General features: G+C 33.8%; 2 protein-coding genes across 2 annotated transcripts in view; both read right to left on the bottom strand.

The window, feature by feature from the left end:
• On the bottom strand, window positions 6,050-11,199 carry LOC107604862 (sialyltransferase-like protein 1). The gene is made up of 11 exons (XM_016306568.2): window positions 10,780-11,199; window positions 10,587-10,663; window positions 10,035-10,121; window positions 9,867-9,944; window positions 9,686-9,777; window positions 9,358-9,559; window positions 8,403-8,493; window positions 7,785-7,843; window positions 7,519-7,667; window positions 7,208-7,289; window positions 6,050-6,936 (listed from the first exon to the last, which is right to left on the bottom strand). Exons 1-11 carry the CDS (start codon window positions 10,904-10,906, stop codon window positions 6,544-6,546), a joined length of 1,437 nt encoding a protein of 478 aa, XP_016162054.1. The 5' UTR covers window positions 10,907-11,199; the 3' UTR covers window positions 6,050-6,543.
• The window catches only part of LOC107604863 (RING finger protein 10), a gene marked incomplete in the record, with an annotated part of 8,175 nt that continues 1,549 nt past the window's right edge, over window positions 11,994-18,619 (bottom strand). The window contains 7 exon segments of the mRNA XM_016306569.2: window positions 11,994-12,760; window positions 12,897-13,070; window positions 13,240-13,354; window positions 13,779-13,883; window positions 13,958-14,060; window positions 14,738-14,826; window positions 17,475-18,619. Of these exon segments, the coding sequence (XP_016162055.1) occupies window positions 12,606-12,760; window positions 12,897-13,070; window positions 13,240-13,354; window positions 13,779-13,883; window positions 13,958-14,060; window positions 14,738-14,826; window positions 17,475-18,619 (1,886 nt within the window).

The raw sequence follows: 18,619 nt of genomic DNA, 5'->3' as shown, positions 1-18,619 counted from the left end.
GGACATGGAACATAGGCACTCTAACAGGAAAGTCCATGGAGGTGGTGGACACCATGACAAGGAGGAAGATTAACATTATGTGCCTACAAGAAACAAAATGGGTTGGTGCGAAGGCTAGGGAGTTGGATACTTCTGGTTTCAAACTTTGGTATACAGGAAAGCTGAAGAATAAGAATGGGGTTGGAATTATTGTGGATAAGCAGTGGAAGAAGGACGTAGTGGATGTCAAGAGAGTGGGAGATCGGATCATCTCTATCAAACTTGTGGCGGAGGGAGGTGTTTTCCATGTGATTAGCGCCTATGCACCGCAAGTAGGTTCGGACGAACAACACAAGATATGGTTTTGGGAGGATCAAGATAGTTTGGTTCAAGACATATCTTCGGGAGATAAGATTTTCTTAGGAGGAGATTTAAATGGCCATGTTGGGAGAGAAGTGACTGGGTATGGGAGTATTCATGGAGGCTGTAAGTGAAGTAAGAACAAGAGCATATGAGGGTCTCTACCAATCTTTGGGCACGAAAGAAGGAGAAAAAGGTATATATAGAATCGCAAAGAGCCGTGAAAGAAGAACGCGAGGTTTGGATCAGGTTAAGTGCATAAAGGATAAGGATGGAGAGGTGCTGGCTCAAGAGGAGAAGATTAATGAAAGGTGGAAAAGCTACTTCTACGAGTTATTTAATGAGGGACAGAAGACTCTTCCGAGCCTTGGTCGGTTATGCATAAAGAAAGAAGATCAAAACTTTGACTATTATCGAAGGATTCGAGACTTCGAGGTAAACGAGGCTCTAAAGCAGATGAAAAATGGTAGGACAGTAGGACCTGATAATATCCCGATTGAGGTTTGGAAGGGTCTTGAAGGAAAAGGCATCAACTGGTTGACCAAGCTTTTTAATGAGATTTTAGGGTTAAAGAAGATGCCTGATGAGTAGAGAAAGAGCACCTTAGTACCTATCTACAAGAATAAGGGGGATATACAAAGTTGCGAAAACTATAGAGGGATCAAACTCATAAGTCATACCATGAAGTTATGGGAAAGGGTGATAGAACGGAGGTTAAGAAAAGAGACACAAGTAATAGAGATCCAATTTGGATTTATACCAGACAGATCTACCATTAAAGCGATATGCCTATTAAGAAGGATGATTGAGAGGTATCGTAGTAATAAAAAGGATCTACATATGGTGTTTATTGATTTGGAAAAATCGTATGATAGGGTGCCAAGGGAGGTCTTATGGAAGGTTTTAGAAAAAAGAGAGTAAGGATCGCATATATTCGTGCAATTAAAGACATGTATGATGGGGTCACAACTAGTGTGAAGACTCAAGGTGGTGTGACAGAGGAATTTTCTATTGGTATAGGATTACACCAGGAATCATCCTTAAGTCCATACCTTTTCACATTAGTCTTGGAAGTACTCACAGAGCACATCCAAGAGCCTATGCCATGGTGCATGCTTTTTGCCGATGATATCATCCTTATGGGAGAGTCAAGGGAAGACCTAAATAAGAAGTTGGACTTATGGAGAGAAGCTCTAGAAGTGTATGGTCTGTGCATAAGCCGTAGCAAGATGGAATATAGGGAATGTAAGTTCGGTTTGAGAAGGGAAAATCCTAATATAGAGGTGAATATTGGAGAAAACATCTTACAAAAAGTTAAAAGTTTTAAATATCTTGGGTGCATCATACAGGATAATGGAGAGATTGAACAGGATGTAAATCATAGGATCCAAGCAGGTTGGTCAAAATGGCGGAGTACATCTAGTTTTATATGCGACAAAAAAGTGCCTTTAAAACTTAAAGGTAAATTCTATCACACCGCTATAAGACCGGCTATACTTTATGGTACGGAGTGTTGGGCGGCCAAAGGGGAGCACGAACATAAGCTAAGTGTGGCAGAGATGAAGATATTAAGATGAATGAATAATCATACGCGATTGGATAAAATAAGGAACGAAAATATAAGGGAGAGAGTTGGAGTAGCACCCATTGTGGAAAAGATGGTTGAATCGCGTCTCAGGTGATTTGGACATGTGAGAAGAATACCGATAGAACACCCAGTCAGAAGGGGTGAATGAGATGGAAGATGGACAAGGGGCAAAAGGTAGAGGAAGACCTAAGAAGACCATCCATGAGGTGGTCAAACGAGATCTACATGTAAACAGTCTCTCTGTAGACATGATACATGACAGAGCACAATGGTGTCGTTTGATTCATGTAGCCGACCCCACCTAGTGGGACAAGACTTTGTTGTTGTTTATTATTATTATTACAAGTGTAATAACCCGTACCATGCACGTAATAAGATTGAAATTATAATTTTAAGTTATTTTATTAAAATTAATTTGAATTATAATAATTTGACTAATACAAAAGTAACATGTTATGCATTGTTCGTTTTTTCTTAATCTAGTGTTAAGTATATCAACTCTAAAATAATTATTAATCCGTTTTAGTAATTTATTTTTTTTAATAAATCAGACATATATACTTAATGTGACCATAAATAATCTAGTAATAGTTTCCACCAATAAATTTTTATATGGTATTTTACCGTGAAGTAAGAACATATCAAAATCATCTTAAAATAAACAACAAATTATTAGAGAATTCTAATGCACAAAATTCTCTAATAAATAATAAATAATTTAAAACTACTAATATTTATTTAATACATCATATGCTAATACTAAGAGTATTTTTTAAAAAGATATATTCGTAACAATAGATATAATATGATTACAAATATAACATAAATAAATATGTTAAATAAAAAATTAAACCAATATGCTTACCAATACCTTTATTAAATTTTGCAAATTGGAGAATAAGTATGTAGTCGGTTGTTTGGTGATCACATAGATAATTGAATAATTGAGTTGTAAATTGATCTCACAGTGTGCACTTTATTTTTTTTATTTCTAAATAAAAGCAAGAATTAAGTAAAATAAGTAGTAATATATAATAAAAAAGATAAAATATTTTGCATATGTATAGATAATTGTTACAAAATAAAATCTTATTGTAAAATATTAAAATTTCACATACTCCAAATCATGAAGATCAACCACAATGTAATGGTCACTTCTTCGTATTTTTTATCATGATATAAGCTCTTCTTTTTCGGTCAAAAATCCAATAACATTTAATTGAAAAAAAATGAATTAAAAATATTAAATTAAGGGCAAATAAATGAATAACATAATAAATTACTTATAAATTAAAGAAATTTTACCAATTTATTTTATATTAAACGATAAAACTAACAATATATTAATAAAAAAGACATACCTTTAAAAAAGTCGCAATACAATTTTAAACATTTGTATAAATAAACGATTAAAATTTATGTTATCAATAAAATGATGCTATTATATGATTTCTTTACAAAAATTAAAATTAAAAAGAAAACACTTTTGTGTAGATTAATACAAATTAACTACGTACCAAATAAGTTGGATTGTTCATTTGTTTTTTTCAATATATCAGGAGCAAGAAAATTGAAATGATTGTCAAAAATTTTACGATCATCGACCGTATTTATTATATGTGACTCCTTCTTAAAAGTTATTATACATACGTGTGCAGTCGGAATATAAATTTCGCTTGATTCCTCAATCAGTTCATTCTCAAACATCTTTGCCAAATAATTCTTGATTGAAGAATGAATTTTATCACACTGTAAAACAAATTAAATATAAAAACTATTAGCACTTATAAAGCTATTAAATGGCACTGTCTTTGACTACAATGATTTACTTATCAAATAAATTTAAAATACAAACAAAAAATATCTATAAATTGGACCTAACATCACTAGAAAGAATCATGAAAAATAATCAACTAACTTTAACATCCATTAGAACCATTTCTATATGTAAGCCGTCTTTCTCTTGTCAAAATTTGGATGAGACTTTTCATAACCTTATAATTCTTGCCTTTATTTTCCAAATTTTTTCATCACATAATCTACCATAAGTAATACTATTGATAGAATCGTAGCTAGCAGCCATTAGGTATGAAAAATAAAAAATAGAAAAAGAACAATGTCTGAATTATGAATTCTCTAAATAATAAATAATTGTAAAAATTTTCTACATTAATTATATGCCAATATTTTTAGGAAAGAGCTAAAAGATGAGATATATAAATATATAATATTATTAGTTTTATTTTTTTAACAAATTTTATATCACATCCGTTTCAATAATAATAAATAAAAATACGTCAATTTGATATCTAAGAGAAAATGATGAAATAAAATCATAACATAGTTCTAAAGTAAAAACTTAAATTAGACCATAATATTATTACACAACACAAATTGAAAATAATTTTACACTACGATATATCACACAAACAGGTAAATGACTTAAGTTTAAATACGAATTTTTTTTATGCATACATGATAACACCATGGTTTATAAATGCCTCATGGATAACGTATCATATATTGCTTTGAATGATGAGCACGGGTGTTGGAGAGTGTGTGGTGGTTTGTGTCTACGATAGTTGCCTTCTTGCGACGACGCCTCATAAGAAGAAAAAGAATTGTTGTAAAAGCTACCGAATGAAATGGTAATTGGTAAACAGATGATATTTTCTTCTAGCATATATGGTCTTTTATAGTGGTAAAATAAAAATGAAAGGAATAAAATTTTGTATTTTTATATTAGGAATAGAATTTGATATTTATCCTAATAAAATTAAATAACTAATTAGTTATAATTCATGTATTTAAATAAATAAAATAAAAATATTTTTAAGAATTAATCAAATCAATTAGTTGATAAAAACAATTAGTATAATTGATTTCATTTGATTTATTGAATTCAAAAAAATAAATTAAAAAATAATTGATTGAATTAATTAGTTGAAATAATTGATTGAATTAATAATAATACACGGGTAATTAAAATAGTTTATATATAGATTTTTCAATTAATTATTATTATTATTGGATAATGAATAAGAATTAGAATTATATCACTATTTTTGAAATTAATATAATTAAAATGACTAAAAATATTTAAAATCAATGTGCGTTATTAATATCATAAGATTTGATCATTTTATGATTAGAATCAAATATTCTTATCATAATTACTACGACCGGTGCCATTATCATATCATCATTGTTGTTGTTTTGTTGTTGTTGTTAAAAGTATTTTTAATTGACAATTGATAAGTAGTTTAATAATGCATTAAATATTGATTTGATATAATTATAATGAAAATATGTTCCTAAATTAGTATAATTATGTATTATTCATTAAATATTAATTATAATATAATTATAATAAAGATTTTTTTTTTTTATAAAATAATTTAGAATAGAGAAAAGTGCATTTATTTTGGAGGAAAAACGGAATCACGAGGGATCGACATCTCACCTTCATTAGTTGGGGAAAAACCCAGTTTTAGTATATTAAGTAGATTATTATTCATAGGTAAAAAATATTATGTTACCATATATTCAGATTTTTTTTTCTTACGAGAAATTGGATTCCCATGTTTATAAGCATTAAAAAAGAATCTCTTATCCTGTGTTTTTTCGTACTAACCTCTTATATTCAGAAATGTTATGTTACCATATGTTACATTCAGATAGAAACAATAAATACAGCAGCACAATGACATTCTTCAACGAATAAAAATCATGATATCCAAGTTATCAACTATACTCTATACTCTCTTCAAAGATTATGTTCTCGTTTCGAATTTCGTGCATAACCATATTAACTTTTTTTTTGGGACAGAGAACCATATTAACTTTAGTCGTAATCCAAGAAACCATGAAATAATTTTGTACTTACTCTTCCTCCTATACTAAGTCAGATCCACTCCCTTCTACTATTGTATTAAGTATAAGATCCAACTAATTTGGACCTCACACAAAAATGAAGGCTTAATAATAGAATAAGAATACCACTTCAGAACAAGATGAACAAGTACATTCAGCAAAGATCAAGCCTCACGGGAACAAAATCCATTAAGTTGGCAGTAGCATGAGAGCTTTTCCAAAAGAGAAGAAAGTAAAAATAAAAATAACCAAAGAATTTTAACTCCAAAATGTAATTTTAATGTCGTGTAAAACTAGTTCAAAACATCAGACCAACATTTTTCTAGGATTGTTGATCATTACAGTGATATGTTTACAGATACCTCTAAGACCAACCAAATATTAATAGATGAGACATCTATTGCACTATTAAGAGCATTCCATTTCGAACTCACCAGAATCACAAAAGGAAGCACAACAAACTTCTGTAGTCAAAATTCCTATGTTGTGATCTCTAATCCCTATCCCCTACAATAAATCACTTTCTAGTATAAAATATTAAAGTCAATGAAATCATACATACGGATTCCCTTCATGGATTTGGTATTCTAGCTTCTCTCTGATAGCTGCAGAATTTGTGCAGAAAAAAAATGAACTACTGTGGAAATATACAAAGCAGGCCATAGAAGGTAACTTCATCCCATATTCCATTTAGAAAATAGTTGGGCCAATGATCAGAAAGAACCTTAGTAGGGAGACACCATCTACACATCAGATTTTAAGGGATGTCTCACACACACAAGATCATCCAATCTATTGCCATCCATTTTATACAGAGACACCCCTTGCATCTGGATATAGTGATCCTGTGCTTCATTCCTCAAACTCTTAAAAGGCATGACTTCCCATTTATTATAATTTGATTTCTTCCTTACATCACTCATGTCCGGAGATCCTGATACGGGTCCCATTTTTTTGGGGTCCACATCACCCCACACCTTGCAACTGCCAAACTGCCCTAAGTCGCCAGCTTGATTGGATTGACTCAGCTTCAATTGTTTTGCTGCTGCATGTGCTTGGCTAATCATTTCTCTACTTGGCACATCTGACCAGTCTTGCTTCCGCATTGATCTCATGGGGGAATGAATCCTTATTAACTGAAAATTAAACCATGTGTCAAAACTTGAAAAAGGAAAAGTTAATAATAGGATGTAGCCAAAATGAGCGCTAAGGCATATGTTAAGAGTATAAATAGAAACATTAGGTTTTTGATGTATTCAATGCATTGCAAATGTAAAAAATTTTATTTTTCAAAATTTTTTAGTCAAATGTTTCCTTTTGTGGTACTCTTAAATGTGTCCATAAGACACATATTAGCAACACCCATAAAAATATACTAAGTAGATTTTATCTAAAGAAAAGACATACCCCAAGGCATTCAAGAAGTTGGTAGTATGCTCTACCCTGAAGTGGATTGTGTCCTTTCCTTGGAGCAGAAAAGTATCTTGTCCTGTAGATAAAGAAAATCACAAAAAAGAAAAGAAAAAAGACCCATTGGCATTGCAGACTTACATTAAATAAGGGGAAAAAAATAATAATAAGCAAAGTTTTGGGGTATCAATGGGGAAATCTATTCAAGAGCAGCATGTGTATGAATACTCTAGAAACTATCACAAAGACTAAAAAACATAAAATCCATATTGTCTAAACCAAACCAAAATCCAGATAGAGAAACCCACCATTCAGTGTATCCTGGATCAACAGTGAAACCATATATATCAACAATATCACACATTGAGAGTGCTAACTCAATGGATTTCATCCCAGTTCCTTTGGCACCTCGACGTAGTACAATCCCTTGGAATAGATAGACTGGATTTGGAATAGTCTGCCATAAAAAAAAGGGGGTCAAAAGAATGTTGATAAACTTGTTCCGATAATTGAGCTTCTGCTGTCTGTAGCAGGCTTATAGACCAAAAGCATTAAGTGAAGAACAGATTTTCACCTTTATAATGGCATTGATTTCTCTGTGCGTTAGACTTTTTATTATCAATATCTCGTCATCTGCAGAAGAGCAACAACTTTAATCCTCTGATCTTATACAACTCAAGAACTCACACATGCAAGGAGAAAAAGGGGATTAAAATATCAATGAGTGCACTGTAAGTTCCAGATTTCTGGCTCCTAGTTATTGAGAAACTGTCTCCCAGTTGATCCACAAAAACGTCTAAGTTAGACAGTTAGACCAACTGCTTAGGTGTAATGGCGTATTATATTAATAAATTAATTCTTCAACACAATTAAAAGAATCTAATATAACAGGCTTATCACAATATAATTTTTGTTATTTTTTAACTTATTCACTAACTACCTTTTGCTTTCTAATAGATTAATCTGTGTGTAGAATAATTTAAATAATAATGGAAAGTATAGTTTGTATTAAAGGATTAGGCAACAAAAGATGAGGATAAGCAACATAGCACACAGAAATGACAAAGTAGCCATTTGTAAATCTAGGATTGTGAACATATACCCATTTAACTAATATCACCTGACATTTAAAATACTAATTTCAATAAACGTTTGATATTTTTGTTAAAATAACTCATAAATAATAACTCACCAGATCCATTTAGAATAGGGACCATGTTACGAGCAGCACCCCTTACAACTAGACGGAAATCCCTCTTAAGACCAACATACTTGGCATATTTCTGCACAATTCAAAGACAGACAAAATAAGTGTTTGAAAAATCATTTTCCCCCTATGTAGTTCAGAGCCTTAATTAAAACAGTAAACCAATGAATTTGATGCTCTTAATCACTATTGCATCTTGTACTGTAATAGAAGAATAATTATTGAGCTTGCATTAGCTGGTGATCAGTCTCATTTATCCAAAGATAAAGGATCTGGATATCAAGACATGCAAAAGCTAAACTTTTGGTAAGAGACAATACTAAATAAAAAAACCACTAGAAGCTCTATTGATACGTGCTTCAAATGTTCGTAATATGAAGAGTTCAAATATTATTTAGAAGTTAATAGTTTATATTTTTAGAATGTTCAATTTAATTTGATGTATTTTAATTTTGTTTATTTAGTTACTAGATTGGGCTTTGTGTTCGTGAGCTTAAGGTTTTCCTTGTTTTAACCTAATAAGAGGTTATAAATATCTCATAAACTATTGTAATCGTAGTATTCAGTAATTAGAGGTTTGAAAACCCCCTTTTGGTTTAGTGATAAAACCATGATGTGAACAAGTGAGGTTGAGTGAGTCCCTCATTGCATCGGAGAATTGGATAGAAGGTTGAGGAGTCCCTTCGATTCAATCCCCAAACTATGGCGTGGACAAGTTAGGTTAAGGAGTCTCTTTCTTGTTGCATCAAGAAATTGGCTAGAAAGTAGAGTGATTCTCTTTGTATTCAATTTCAATCTATCCATTTTATTTGTATTTCAATTTTAATGTATCTTTCTTATTCAATTTCAATTCATGTCTTGTTTATCCTTCTTTTTTTTCTTATCATCTATCCTATCACATAACGTCAGAATTGTAATTGATGAGTTGATAGAAGTATACCTCATTAACAGGGGCCTCATTATCACGGAAAACAGCATCATGGCTGTCAATTTCTTCACCAAACTCTGTCTTCAGAAGATCTCCAGAATTTCCAACAACAGCACAAGTACGAAACTGTCGTGGATGAAAAGGTGGTTTTGCTGGTAATAGTATATTGAGGTTCTCTTCGCAGAGAGTCTTATTGTAGCACTTTTTGGCCCCCCTATAAGAAGAAAACTGAAATTAGACTTGCTTCATAGCAAGATGCTTGCAGTGAATAAGCATAAATAATGAAATAGACATTTATAGTAGTCACAAACAAGAAGGAGAAGAAGATTAAGGTTCATACAATTGAGCAATTCTTTGTGGAGCATAATCTACCCAGCCATCAGGACGAACATCTAGATATTCTCGGGTTAGAATTGTGGTCATGTTACGGTACTGCCATACCTCAACATATCAGTACTAAGTACAGAATCACACTGAAAAGAAGCAACTTAAAACACAGTGATAAAAGAATGGTGGTTCACCTGTTCCCACAACAAGATTGACTCGCACACATCAAATTTGTACTCCAAAGGTTCAAAGTGTTTAAACTGTGCATTGTACTGCAAGAATCAAAACAGATTCAAAAGTTAGTACTTTGCTATTGGTGGAAATTGAATCAAAGAAGAAGTATTAGAGCATAAAAGACATACCCAGGTGCTGTTGGTGCCTTCAGGATATTTAAGGATCAATTTACAGTGGTCAATAATTTGTGCAGTGAGTCCAAGCCCCTTTTTAGCCTGTTTTCAATTCCATAGCTCAACATTGGTTTCCATACTACTTAACAAGTCAAATTTCTAAACAAATATACCGGGCCGCACAAAAAAGTAAATCCCAGAACTTTAGTTTCTCAAAAATTGACACAATTCATAACCATGAATACCAAAAATCGTTATACACGAACAAATCATAATCATGTTATTCAAAAGAAACACATAAGTGTGTTTGGCCTGTCTTCAGTTAAGTTGATATTCTATAGTAACAAAATTATCAAATTGCTCGTTATTCTGTCAAGTCCTTTCAAAGTTCAATGGAGAAAAAAAAATTACCTACAATGTATCATTTCCACAATTAGCTATAGAAAACACAGCACAGACACCAACTGAATTTCAAATCTAGTATAAACAAACCCATAGGACCACCGGGGGAAGAAATCCAAAATGAATAAAAAGACAGAAAATAAAAGAAAAGGAATGGGTAGCTACCACACACTGCTGAACACTGGACTGGAAGTTTGACAAGACACTAATTTGCTCCCTGTTGCGATCTGAAATGAGGGAACCTGGAAAAAGTGCAATTTGGAGGAAGCTGAGAATCACACGCAACGGATTGGGTGCGCAATTTTGAATAATTTGTTAACCAATGATTAGGGGAGTTTGATTGTGATTAATTAATTACCTGAGAAGAAAGAGGATTGAATGGCAAAGAGGAGGAGAGAGAACAATGCAACGGCGCACACCAGATACAGAATCCTGGGTCTCCTGTTATTGCTCGCTGATGATGATAGCAGCTTGTGCTGCCTCATACTCAAACACGGAGAGAGAGAGAGAGAGAGAGAGAGAGAGAGAGAGAGATGGGGGTTAGATTCAGATCAAGGCTAATGAAGTTCGCGGAATGCAGCAGTGTAAGTTGTGTTCCCAGAAACGACGACGTTTTTGTGGCTCTGAAAAACGTGAACACTGAAACAACGACCAAGCTTGCTTGAGGAGATCAGGAGATAAATGAAATGTGGAACGGAGTGTTACGCTGTTACAGGCTGTATATACACTTGCCTTCCAGATATTGAATAGAATATTACACAGTACACTAGCTTGCCACTACTATTTGTGTTTTGCTAACGTGATCTTATAATTTCTTTTTGAGGAATCAATTAAGTTTAAGCTGGGATGGCTTTGTAACATGATTCGTTTTAAAGAATTTAATTATAACGCATTGCCTATTTAAAGTCTTGCAAATGAGAACATTTTTTTTTTTTACCGAAGATATGAAATTCGAATTCGAATCCGCAACCTCTTAATTGATTATAGAAAGACTATGCCATTTGAGAACATTTGATCCACTAATAAGATCAATATGAGATTGTTTTGCACTAACATTACACAATATTAATCTCATTTTTGAATTAACATATAATTATGTTTTCTAACAGATAATCCTACTGCAAACTGTAAGCTCTTAGCTTAAGTTGGTTTACATTCTTGTACCTTTAGAACTAAAATTTGCCTGTTTACGAAGTTGCAATTATTTAAACTACTCCCATTATAATCAAGCAAGATGTACATGTTAAAATGTATTTCTATTCTAAGGATGAAGACCAACTCAGGCACGGAGGATTCTATGGTGCCTTTTGGGGGCTTATTATTTAATCTATTTTAACAATCAGGCAATATCTTTTAAGCACCAAAACAAACACACACACACACATAAATATATATATATATATATATAAGCAACCCAAATGATACATCATACATGACTTGAAAGAATACGAATATGTAAAAATGACTGAACATGGAATATTCAGGGGTGTGTGGCGTATCCACTTTTCACGAAGTAATTCCATTGATACAACGCAAAACACCCCTTGCGTGCAGTGATTCAGAAGAGTCCAATTTTTTTTGTCATACGAACAGTCAAACACACTCACCCACCCTAACCTAGCAACTACTAGGATTCGAACTTGGTGTGGCTGTGTTTGAGGCAAACAGCTTTACCACCACATCACATTCCTCAGCAGCGAAGAATCCATTTCATTTTGGTTTTCAACCAAGAAAGAAAATTCTCATGCCAAACCCTTTAAGCATCTAAACTTTGAAAGCCCTATCGGGATTATTTTGACCCCAGCCTGCATATGGCCTCCCAGAGACGACTCCTTCGCAACAAACACAAACCAAGTAACAAGTTTTGCAAATGTGGCCCTTGTACAATGTGTTGTTCCGACCATAAGCCATTACATAAACATTGGATAAACCAAAAAGACAATCAACTATCTCAAAGTGTACTTAAAACCGTCGTGTCTTGGTTGTTTATGACATCATTTATTCTCTCTCTCCACACGTCTATACCTATCTACAAGAAATCAAGCGCATAAAATACATGTCATCCATAAGATGGTAGATAACTACACTGAAATTGTCTAGATGGAGTCGCAAATTTCACTTCGGGCTTCACGGGATGAAATTGGAGCCTTCTAACATACAATCTTATAGAGTAATCCAGAGTAATCAGTAACGCCTGCCACCAGATGTCGATAGGAGAACTCGATTTTGCTTTTTCCGCTTCTTCCCAAAGTCATTTGTGTTTGGTGCATTCATGTTTACATTTGATTCGGCTCTGGATGTAACATTGGAATATGATGGTGTCTCCACATTTCTCGGACCTACAGGATCAAATTGTTTTAGAACATAAAACATGCTTGAGGCCCTCATAGCAGGGTGCTCATTCTTCAGCAATTGCACGAGTGCATGACATTTTGGTGAGCAGAAAAATACCAAATTTACATAATCTCACTATACCTGTTGTGCCAGTAGGACTAGTGACCGTATTATTATTATGGGTACTGCTGGTTTCTTGGATTTGTAAGGATGGAGAATCATGAGCAGCAGCGAATCCAAGCCGGGTAACATTTGAGAATGTTTTTCTTTCCCCAACAACTGGAGGACTTGATGACATAGCTGAATTTCCCAAGGCTAAAATAAAAAGGAAAACATTAAAATTATACACCCCATAAGAGATGACAATGTGCAATTGAAAAGCCAAATCAAATGCAGAACACTTTAAAATGCCATAAAGTCCAGGTGCAAGTATGTAAGTCATGTACCACTAATTTGATCTTCTAACATCCAAAAAGCATGTTACCTTCAAAGTCATCCATAGAAAATGTTGGAGTGTCATCATACGAAGCAAGTTTATAACTTGGAATGGGAAAAGAATAAGCGGCAGCAGCTTCCGCCTTGAATTTTTCCTTTTGCTCCTAGAATAATAACATAACATGACTTCAATTCTTCAAAGGCAGGTGATTGCAGAAGTTTTAGCCACAGAAAAAATTACAGAAGCCAATTTTAATTGTTATCTCACACTCGCACCAACAAATTTCAACAACCCACGAGCCCAAGCCTGACCCAAGCTTGACAAGGTTTCATTAAAACAATTTGCCCCACTGGCACAGATCAACAGAATGGCAGACAAACAAGGGGAGACAAGACAAATCAAGAAAATATGACATCCATAAAAATTTGGGAGAAATTTCACAGAATAACTACAATTTCACAGAGCCACGTCAAGTTCTTTTACACAAGCATTAAGGGTGAGAGAACTAAGAAGTAAGTCAGAGCAGCAAGAGTCTGATTGCCTTTTTGAAATCTACAAATGTAATATTCAAGGATACAACTAAATACCTTCTTTGCGAGTTGTTTCCTCTGGTGTGCGCGCTTCTTTATTTCATCCATAAATGGGGCCAGTGCTTCAGGAGGCAACATCTCACTCAAATCAATTTCACAAAGCTGAAAAATTAGCAAATACCTATTATAAATTATAACAGAATCTTCGAATTAAATAATTTTCTTTTAAAGGGCACCTGAAAAGTTGTTGTCAACGGAAAATGACTTAAGAATTTATATCGCCTCCTCATGGCCTCGGACTGGGTAACCGTTTCCATTTGCAGAATCTTTCCCGTTATTCTGCAATCAGTAGACTCTGGTCAAAAGGCCATTAGATGCAGCCAAAACTATAGATATTAACATGTACTAATATCAACTGTCAAGTAGTACTACTTAAAATATTAACATTCCAACTGAAACTAAAACATACTAATATGACATTTACTGAAAATTCAATCTTTGACAAAGGAAAATGGCATTAATTAGTCCACCTAATCAACCCAGCAAACAACACAAGGCTATGCAGTGTTTGCTGCAACTTCTGACTTCTCATGATAGGTGCATTCCGCCAATTATGTACTTGATTTTGTTTCTTTGAGCCAAAATTACAACCCAAACATACTTTGATTTAAGTATCACTATCTTAGCCTACAATTAAGGATTAATTCTGTAGATGTTAATAGATATTTATTATCATGAGCAATAAGTATGGTAAAACCTTACTAGTTTGTGTGAGATGCATCTTCTATAGCACCAAACCTTATTTTTTATGAGCATTGAATTTACAGATTTAAAAGCTTTGTTTTGTGGTGTATACATGTTTATGAACCCAAAATTGAAGTTTAGAATAAATCAATTTCTATCTCCATAAACTTTAAAAAGTTCCACAATATGACAATTGCATTTGAATTATCACGCAAACCAAGAAGCACTTCTTGTTACCAACTAATAGGAGTATAATTTCATTTGGTTCAAACCTGTGTGGAAGCATGTCATAACTCCCATAATGATGAAGTAAACATTTCGTGTTCAGTGGATGGAGAATTATATGCTGGCCATCCACAGCCTGAAATAGATATGAAAATGGTAACAACCAAATTTCATCATTAGATGGGTAATAAATAGGAAGTTGTTAAGCATAAGGCATTTGTAAATTGCTCAATAAAAGCAAAAGAAACAATTCCTCATCTCAATGTAATTCTTCTAAATTTGTCCAATTGTCAGGAATGATGAGAGAGTTTTAGAATGAGTTAGTGTAAACAATTTGGCACTACAGTTGACCAAAGTTCAATTAGTTGCAAGGGAGGGCACCAAACCTATCGGCGATTCAGATCTTAATGTGAAAAGATTATGCATTCTTACAATACCATACGAAAAGTAATAATGGAGTCATGAAGCATTGCCTTATCTTTTTAAAGTATAAGAGTCATTTAAAAAAAAACAAAACAAAACAAAGCAAAAAGAGAAACAAAAAACAAAAAAAAAAAAACCAACTAAGCAATTTCGCAGGCAATAATAGTATTCTGTCCACAGATCTCAACAAAACAAGTACTCTCCACAGTGACATGATGAAAATAGATCAATCATTCAAGGAAAAGAAAATCAATATAGCTTTGGTACCAACAAACAACATTAATTGACCGGCCATAAATGATCTTTGCCTTCATTTTTCCTTTGACATTTTTTCATGTCTTGAACTATTGCCAACCCACAAAAATAAGTCACTTCTTAACTAAACATTGTCTAACAATATTTGGCATTTGATTAGATTCAGAATGTTTATATACTTTTTGTCCTAACTACAGTACACCAAATATGTGCACTAAGCATTTAATCGAGGGTAAGAGAAAAGAAAATTTTCAAGGTAATAATTTAGCCTAAACAGTTCCAATATTTTTGAAGTTAGTGATTTCTTATTATGTGTACTTTTTGTGAAAAGTGAAATGGAAGGAGTACAGTCTTATGCAGAAGCTTGCTGTTGAAACTCATGCCGATCAATAGATTGCTACATTATTAATGCATCCAAGAAAAGCCCAATAGATTGTCACCAAAGCTATTTTATTAAAGCAACCCAAGTGATGTTATTATACTTTTTTCATATTGACTAAAGCATTACTTGCAGTTTGTTTTAATTTTATCCAATAAGTTAAGGTTTGCCACCTTTGAAAATGTGCTATCCAGGCCAGCGAACTAAATTTGTAGAATTTATTTAACCTTTGCATTGTTTATCTATCTATGCACAGCTCACTACGTCACAAGACATCAGAGGTAGATAGGGAACTGGTTAAGAATTTAAGCTAATAATATTGTCATTGCTATTATAGTAACCCTAATTTAATTAATTTCTCATATATAATTTAGCATCTTAGTTTTATACTACAGCTTCAGGTTAGAAGACTGATCTAAGAGAATAAACTGATTATCTCCCACATTTAGTGTTCATCCTCCAAAGGAAAGGGTTACACAGAAACATCATTGATCTATGTACCTCTTCTATTAGTGCTTTAAGAATAATCAGTCAATGACATAATATCAGAGCCTCCATAGAAAAATGATATAGATTTTGATCCTTCTTATCCTATGTTAGAGACTTGGGAGGTTTGATGATGTATTTAAGGAGAACGGTTATTCCCCTTAATAGCCAGCTTTTAAGGCGATGTTTCTCACTTTCCTTAGGTACTTAACAATAGTGTCAGAGCCTTGTCAACGATACAGAAAGGGCTACCTATAGGCTGATAAGGTGGATACCTGATACTAATAAACGACTGTGGAATGGCTAATCACCTATAGGCTGATACGGTGAATACCTGATACTAATAAACAACTGTGGAATGGCTACCACTAGATTGGCGTTGATAGAGTGAAGCTGTTGTGGACATCAGCTCTCTAAGGTCGATGTACTGTTAGGGACTCGGAGTATTATGGGGTGCCCAAAATCCCTTGTCGACTAGTATGGGATACTTGATGTTATATTCAAGGAAAGTGATCCTTCCCCTTAATATTTAGCTTTTAAGGTATGGTTTCCACTTTCTTCCAGTACTTAACATCCTATTGTTCTAAACAAAATTATAAATTCTAGCACAAGGTAGGGTGGGTCCGTGCTCTATCCAAACTTAAAGCTCAGAATTTGTATATAGAGTGTATTAGAAATATAAAACCATTCACGAGTTACCAACAGCCTAACCTTTGCGGAGAGATGGTCCATGACAATTATAATGTACTCTCAACCTGACAACCCCAAACCCCAGCCCAAATTGTTTTAGATTAATTAGATTTTAGAACTAAAGCACACATTTTCTCTCTATCTAAAATAAAGCTATAATTTTGACATTTCTTGCTGCCAACATGCAACATGATCCTTTCAACATATTTGTCAATTTTGTCTTCCCTCTCACACCTTCAATTACACTCTATCCTCTCTACAACTTTAAAATACATCCAAAATGTAGAAAACTATAATATAACTAAAGCTTCCTTCCATCTATGCAAACCCTTTAAAAACCTAAACTTATCCTATGCCAAACCCCGCATAGACTAAACACACTAGTAGTCTAAACATATCTTACCTATATCTTACAAATACGATCATGCCAAATTGCTCAACAGAATCAGTATAGAATTCTTAAGGTGAAACACTTGTTACTTCAATTAGAAAAACATGAAGAAAACTAAATAGGGGGTAATACAGAGACAAGCATGAAGTTGTCATCAAACCTGGAAGAAATTGTAAGAATCACTTTCCTTCGTCTCTCCAATTCCATTTGAATGCCTTTGAACACCATTCTTCTCCTCATATGATGAGGATGGATTGATTTCTTGTTCTATCAATTTCTCTCCTTCCAAAGTTTGATGTGGACAGGCTTCAGCAGTTGACTTATCCAATATTATTCCCTTACTTTGGTCCTGGAAATCTACAGTGGAAATCCTTGATCCATTAGAATGGGTTTCACCATCAGCATCCACAGCATTTGCAGCTGTCAATTGTATCTGATGTTCAGAATCAATAAGCCTTGAAGAAATGTCAGAAGCCCTATGTTCATTCCAATATTTCTTCCTTTGTTTTAGTTGTTGCATTGCAGCACAAACATATGGAAGCTTCTCCAGGTCATCGACAAGCCCTGAATCAGCTCTGGCCAGCCAGCCATCTAGATCTGATATTGCGTGTCTAACAGAGAGATCTACATCTGATGTGAGTGTGAACTTGGAAAACGGATCACATAAATCTCCATCGCTACTTGATGCAATATCTGTCTCTTGTTTATTTTTATGAGATAAAGTAAATGAATCCTTTTTTCGTGTTAAAAATGTGAACTCAATATTATCCCCTACTTGATATTGTTTGACATTTGTTATGTGGACAGTATACAAATCCTTGACAGATATCATCACAAAGCATAAAGGACACCTTTTCCAGCAATCACCTTTGTGATCCTCTTCACCCAGCATCAAGTACTGTAGTATACATGGGAAACAAAAAATATGCCCGCATGAGGTTATCTGGGGACACAGAGGATACTCCAAACAAATTGGGCACTGAACTGGGAAGGGGGTTGAATATGTCACACATATAATATCCTCCCACTGCAACATTTTATCTGGATCCATCGACTGGGGAGAATAATTTCCTGTATCTAGGACCATGAATCTGTAATTTGCCTGCAGAAACAAATCCTTGTTGTATGGCCTTCTCTTCCGTTGCCTTCTTGGAAGAGGAGGTGGAGGCCCTCTTGGTTGAGAACGGGATATTGGATCATACTGAAAATTCAGCAAGTACTTGCCATTCACCATCTGAGATCTCCTTCCCAGTGGAGGGGAACTTCCAGGATAATTTGCAGACACAGGATTCTGTTGATGTCTAT

This window comes from Arachis ipaensis, chromosome B06 (assembly GCF_000816755.2).
Source record: "Arachis ipaensis cultivar K30076 chromosome B06, Araip1.1, whole genome shotgun sequence".
Classification (NCBI taxonomy): Eukaryota; Viridiplantae; Streptophyta; class Magnoliopsida; order Fabales; family Fabaceae; genus Arachis; species Arachis ipaensis.
This window is presented reverse-complemented; position numbering and strand designations above follow the sequence as displayed.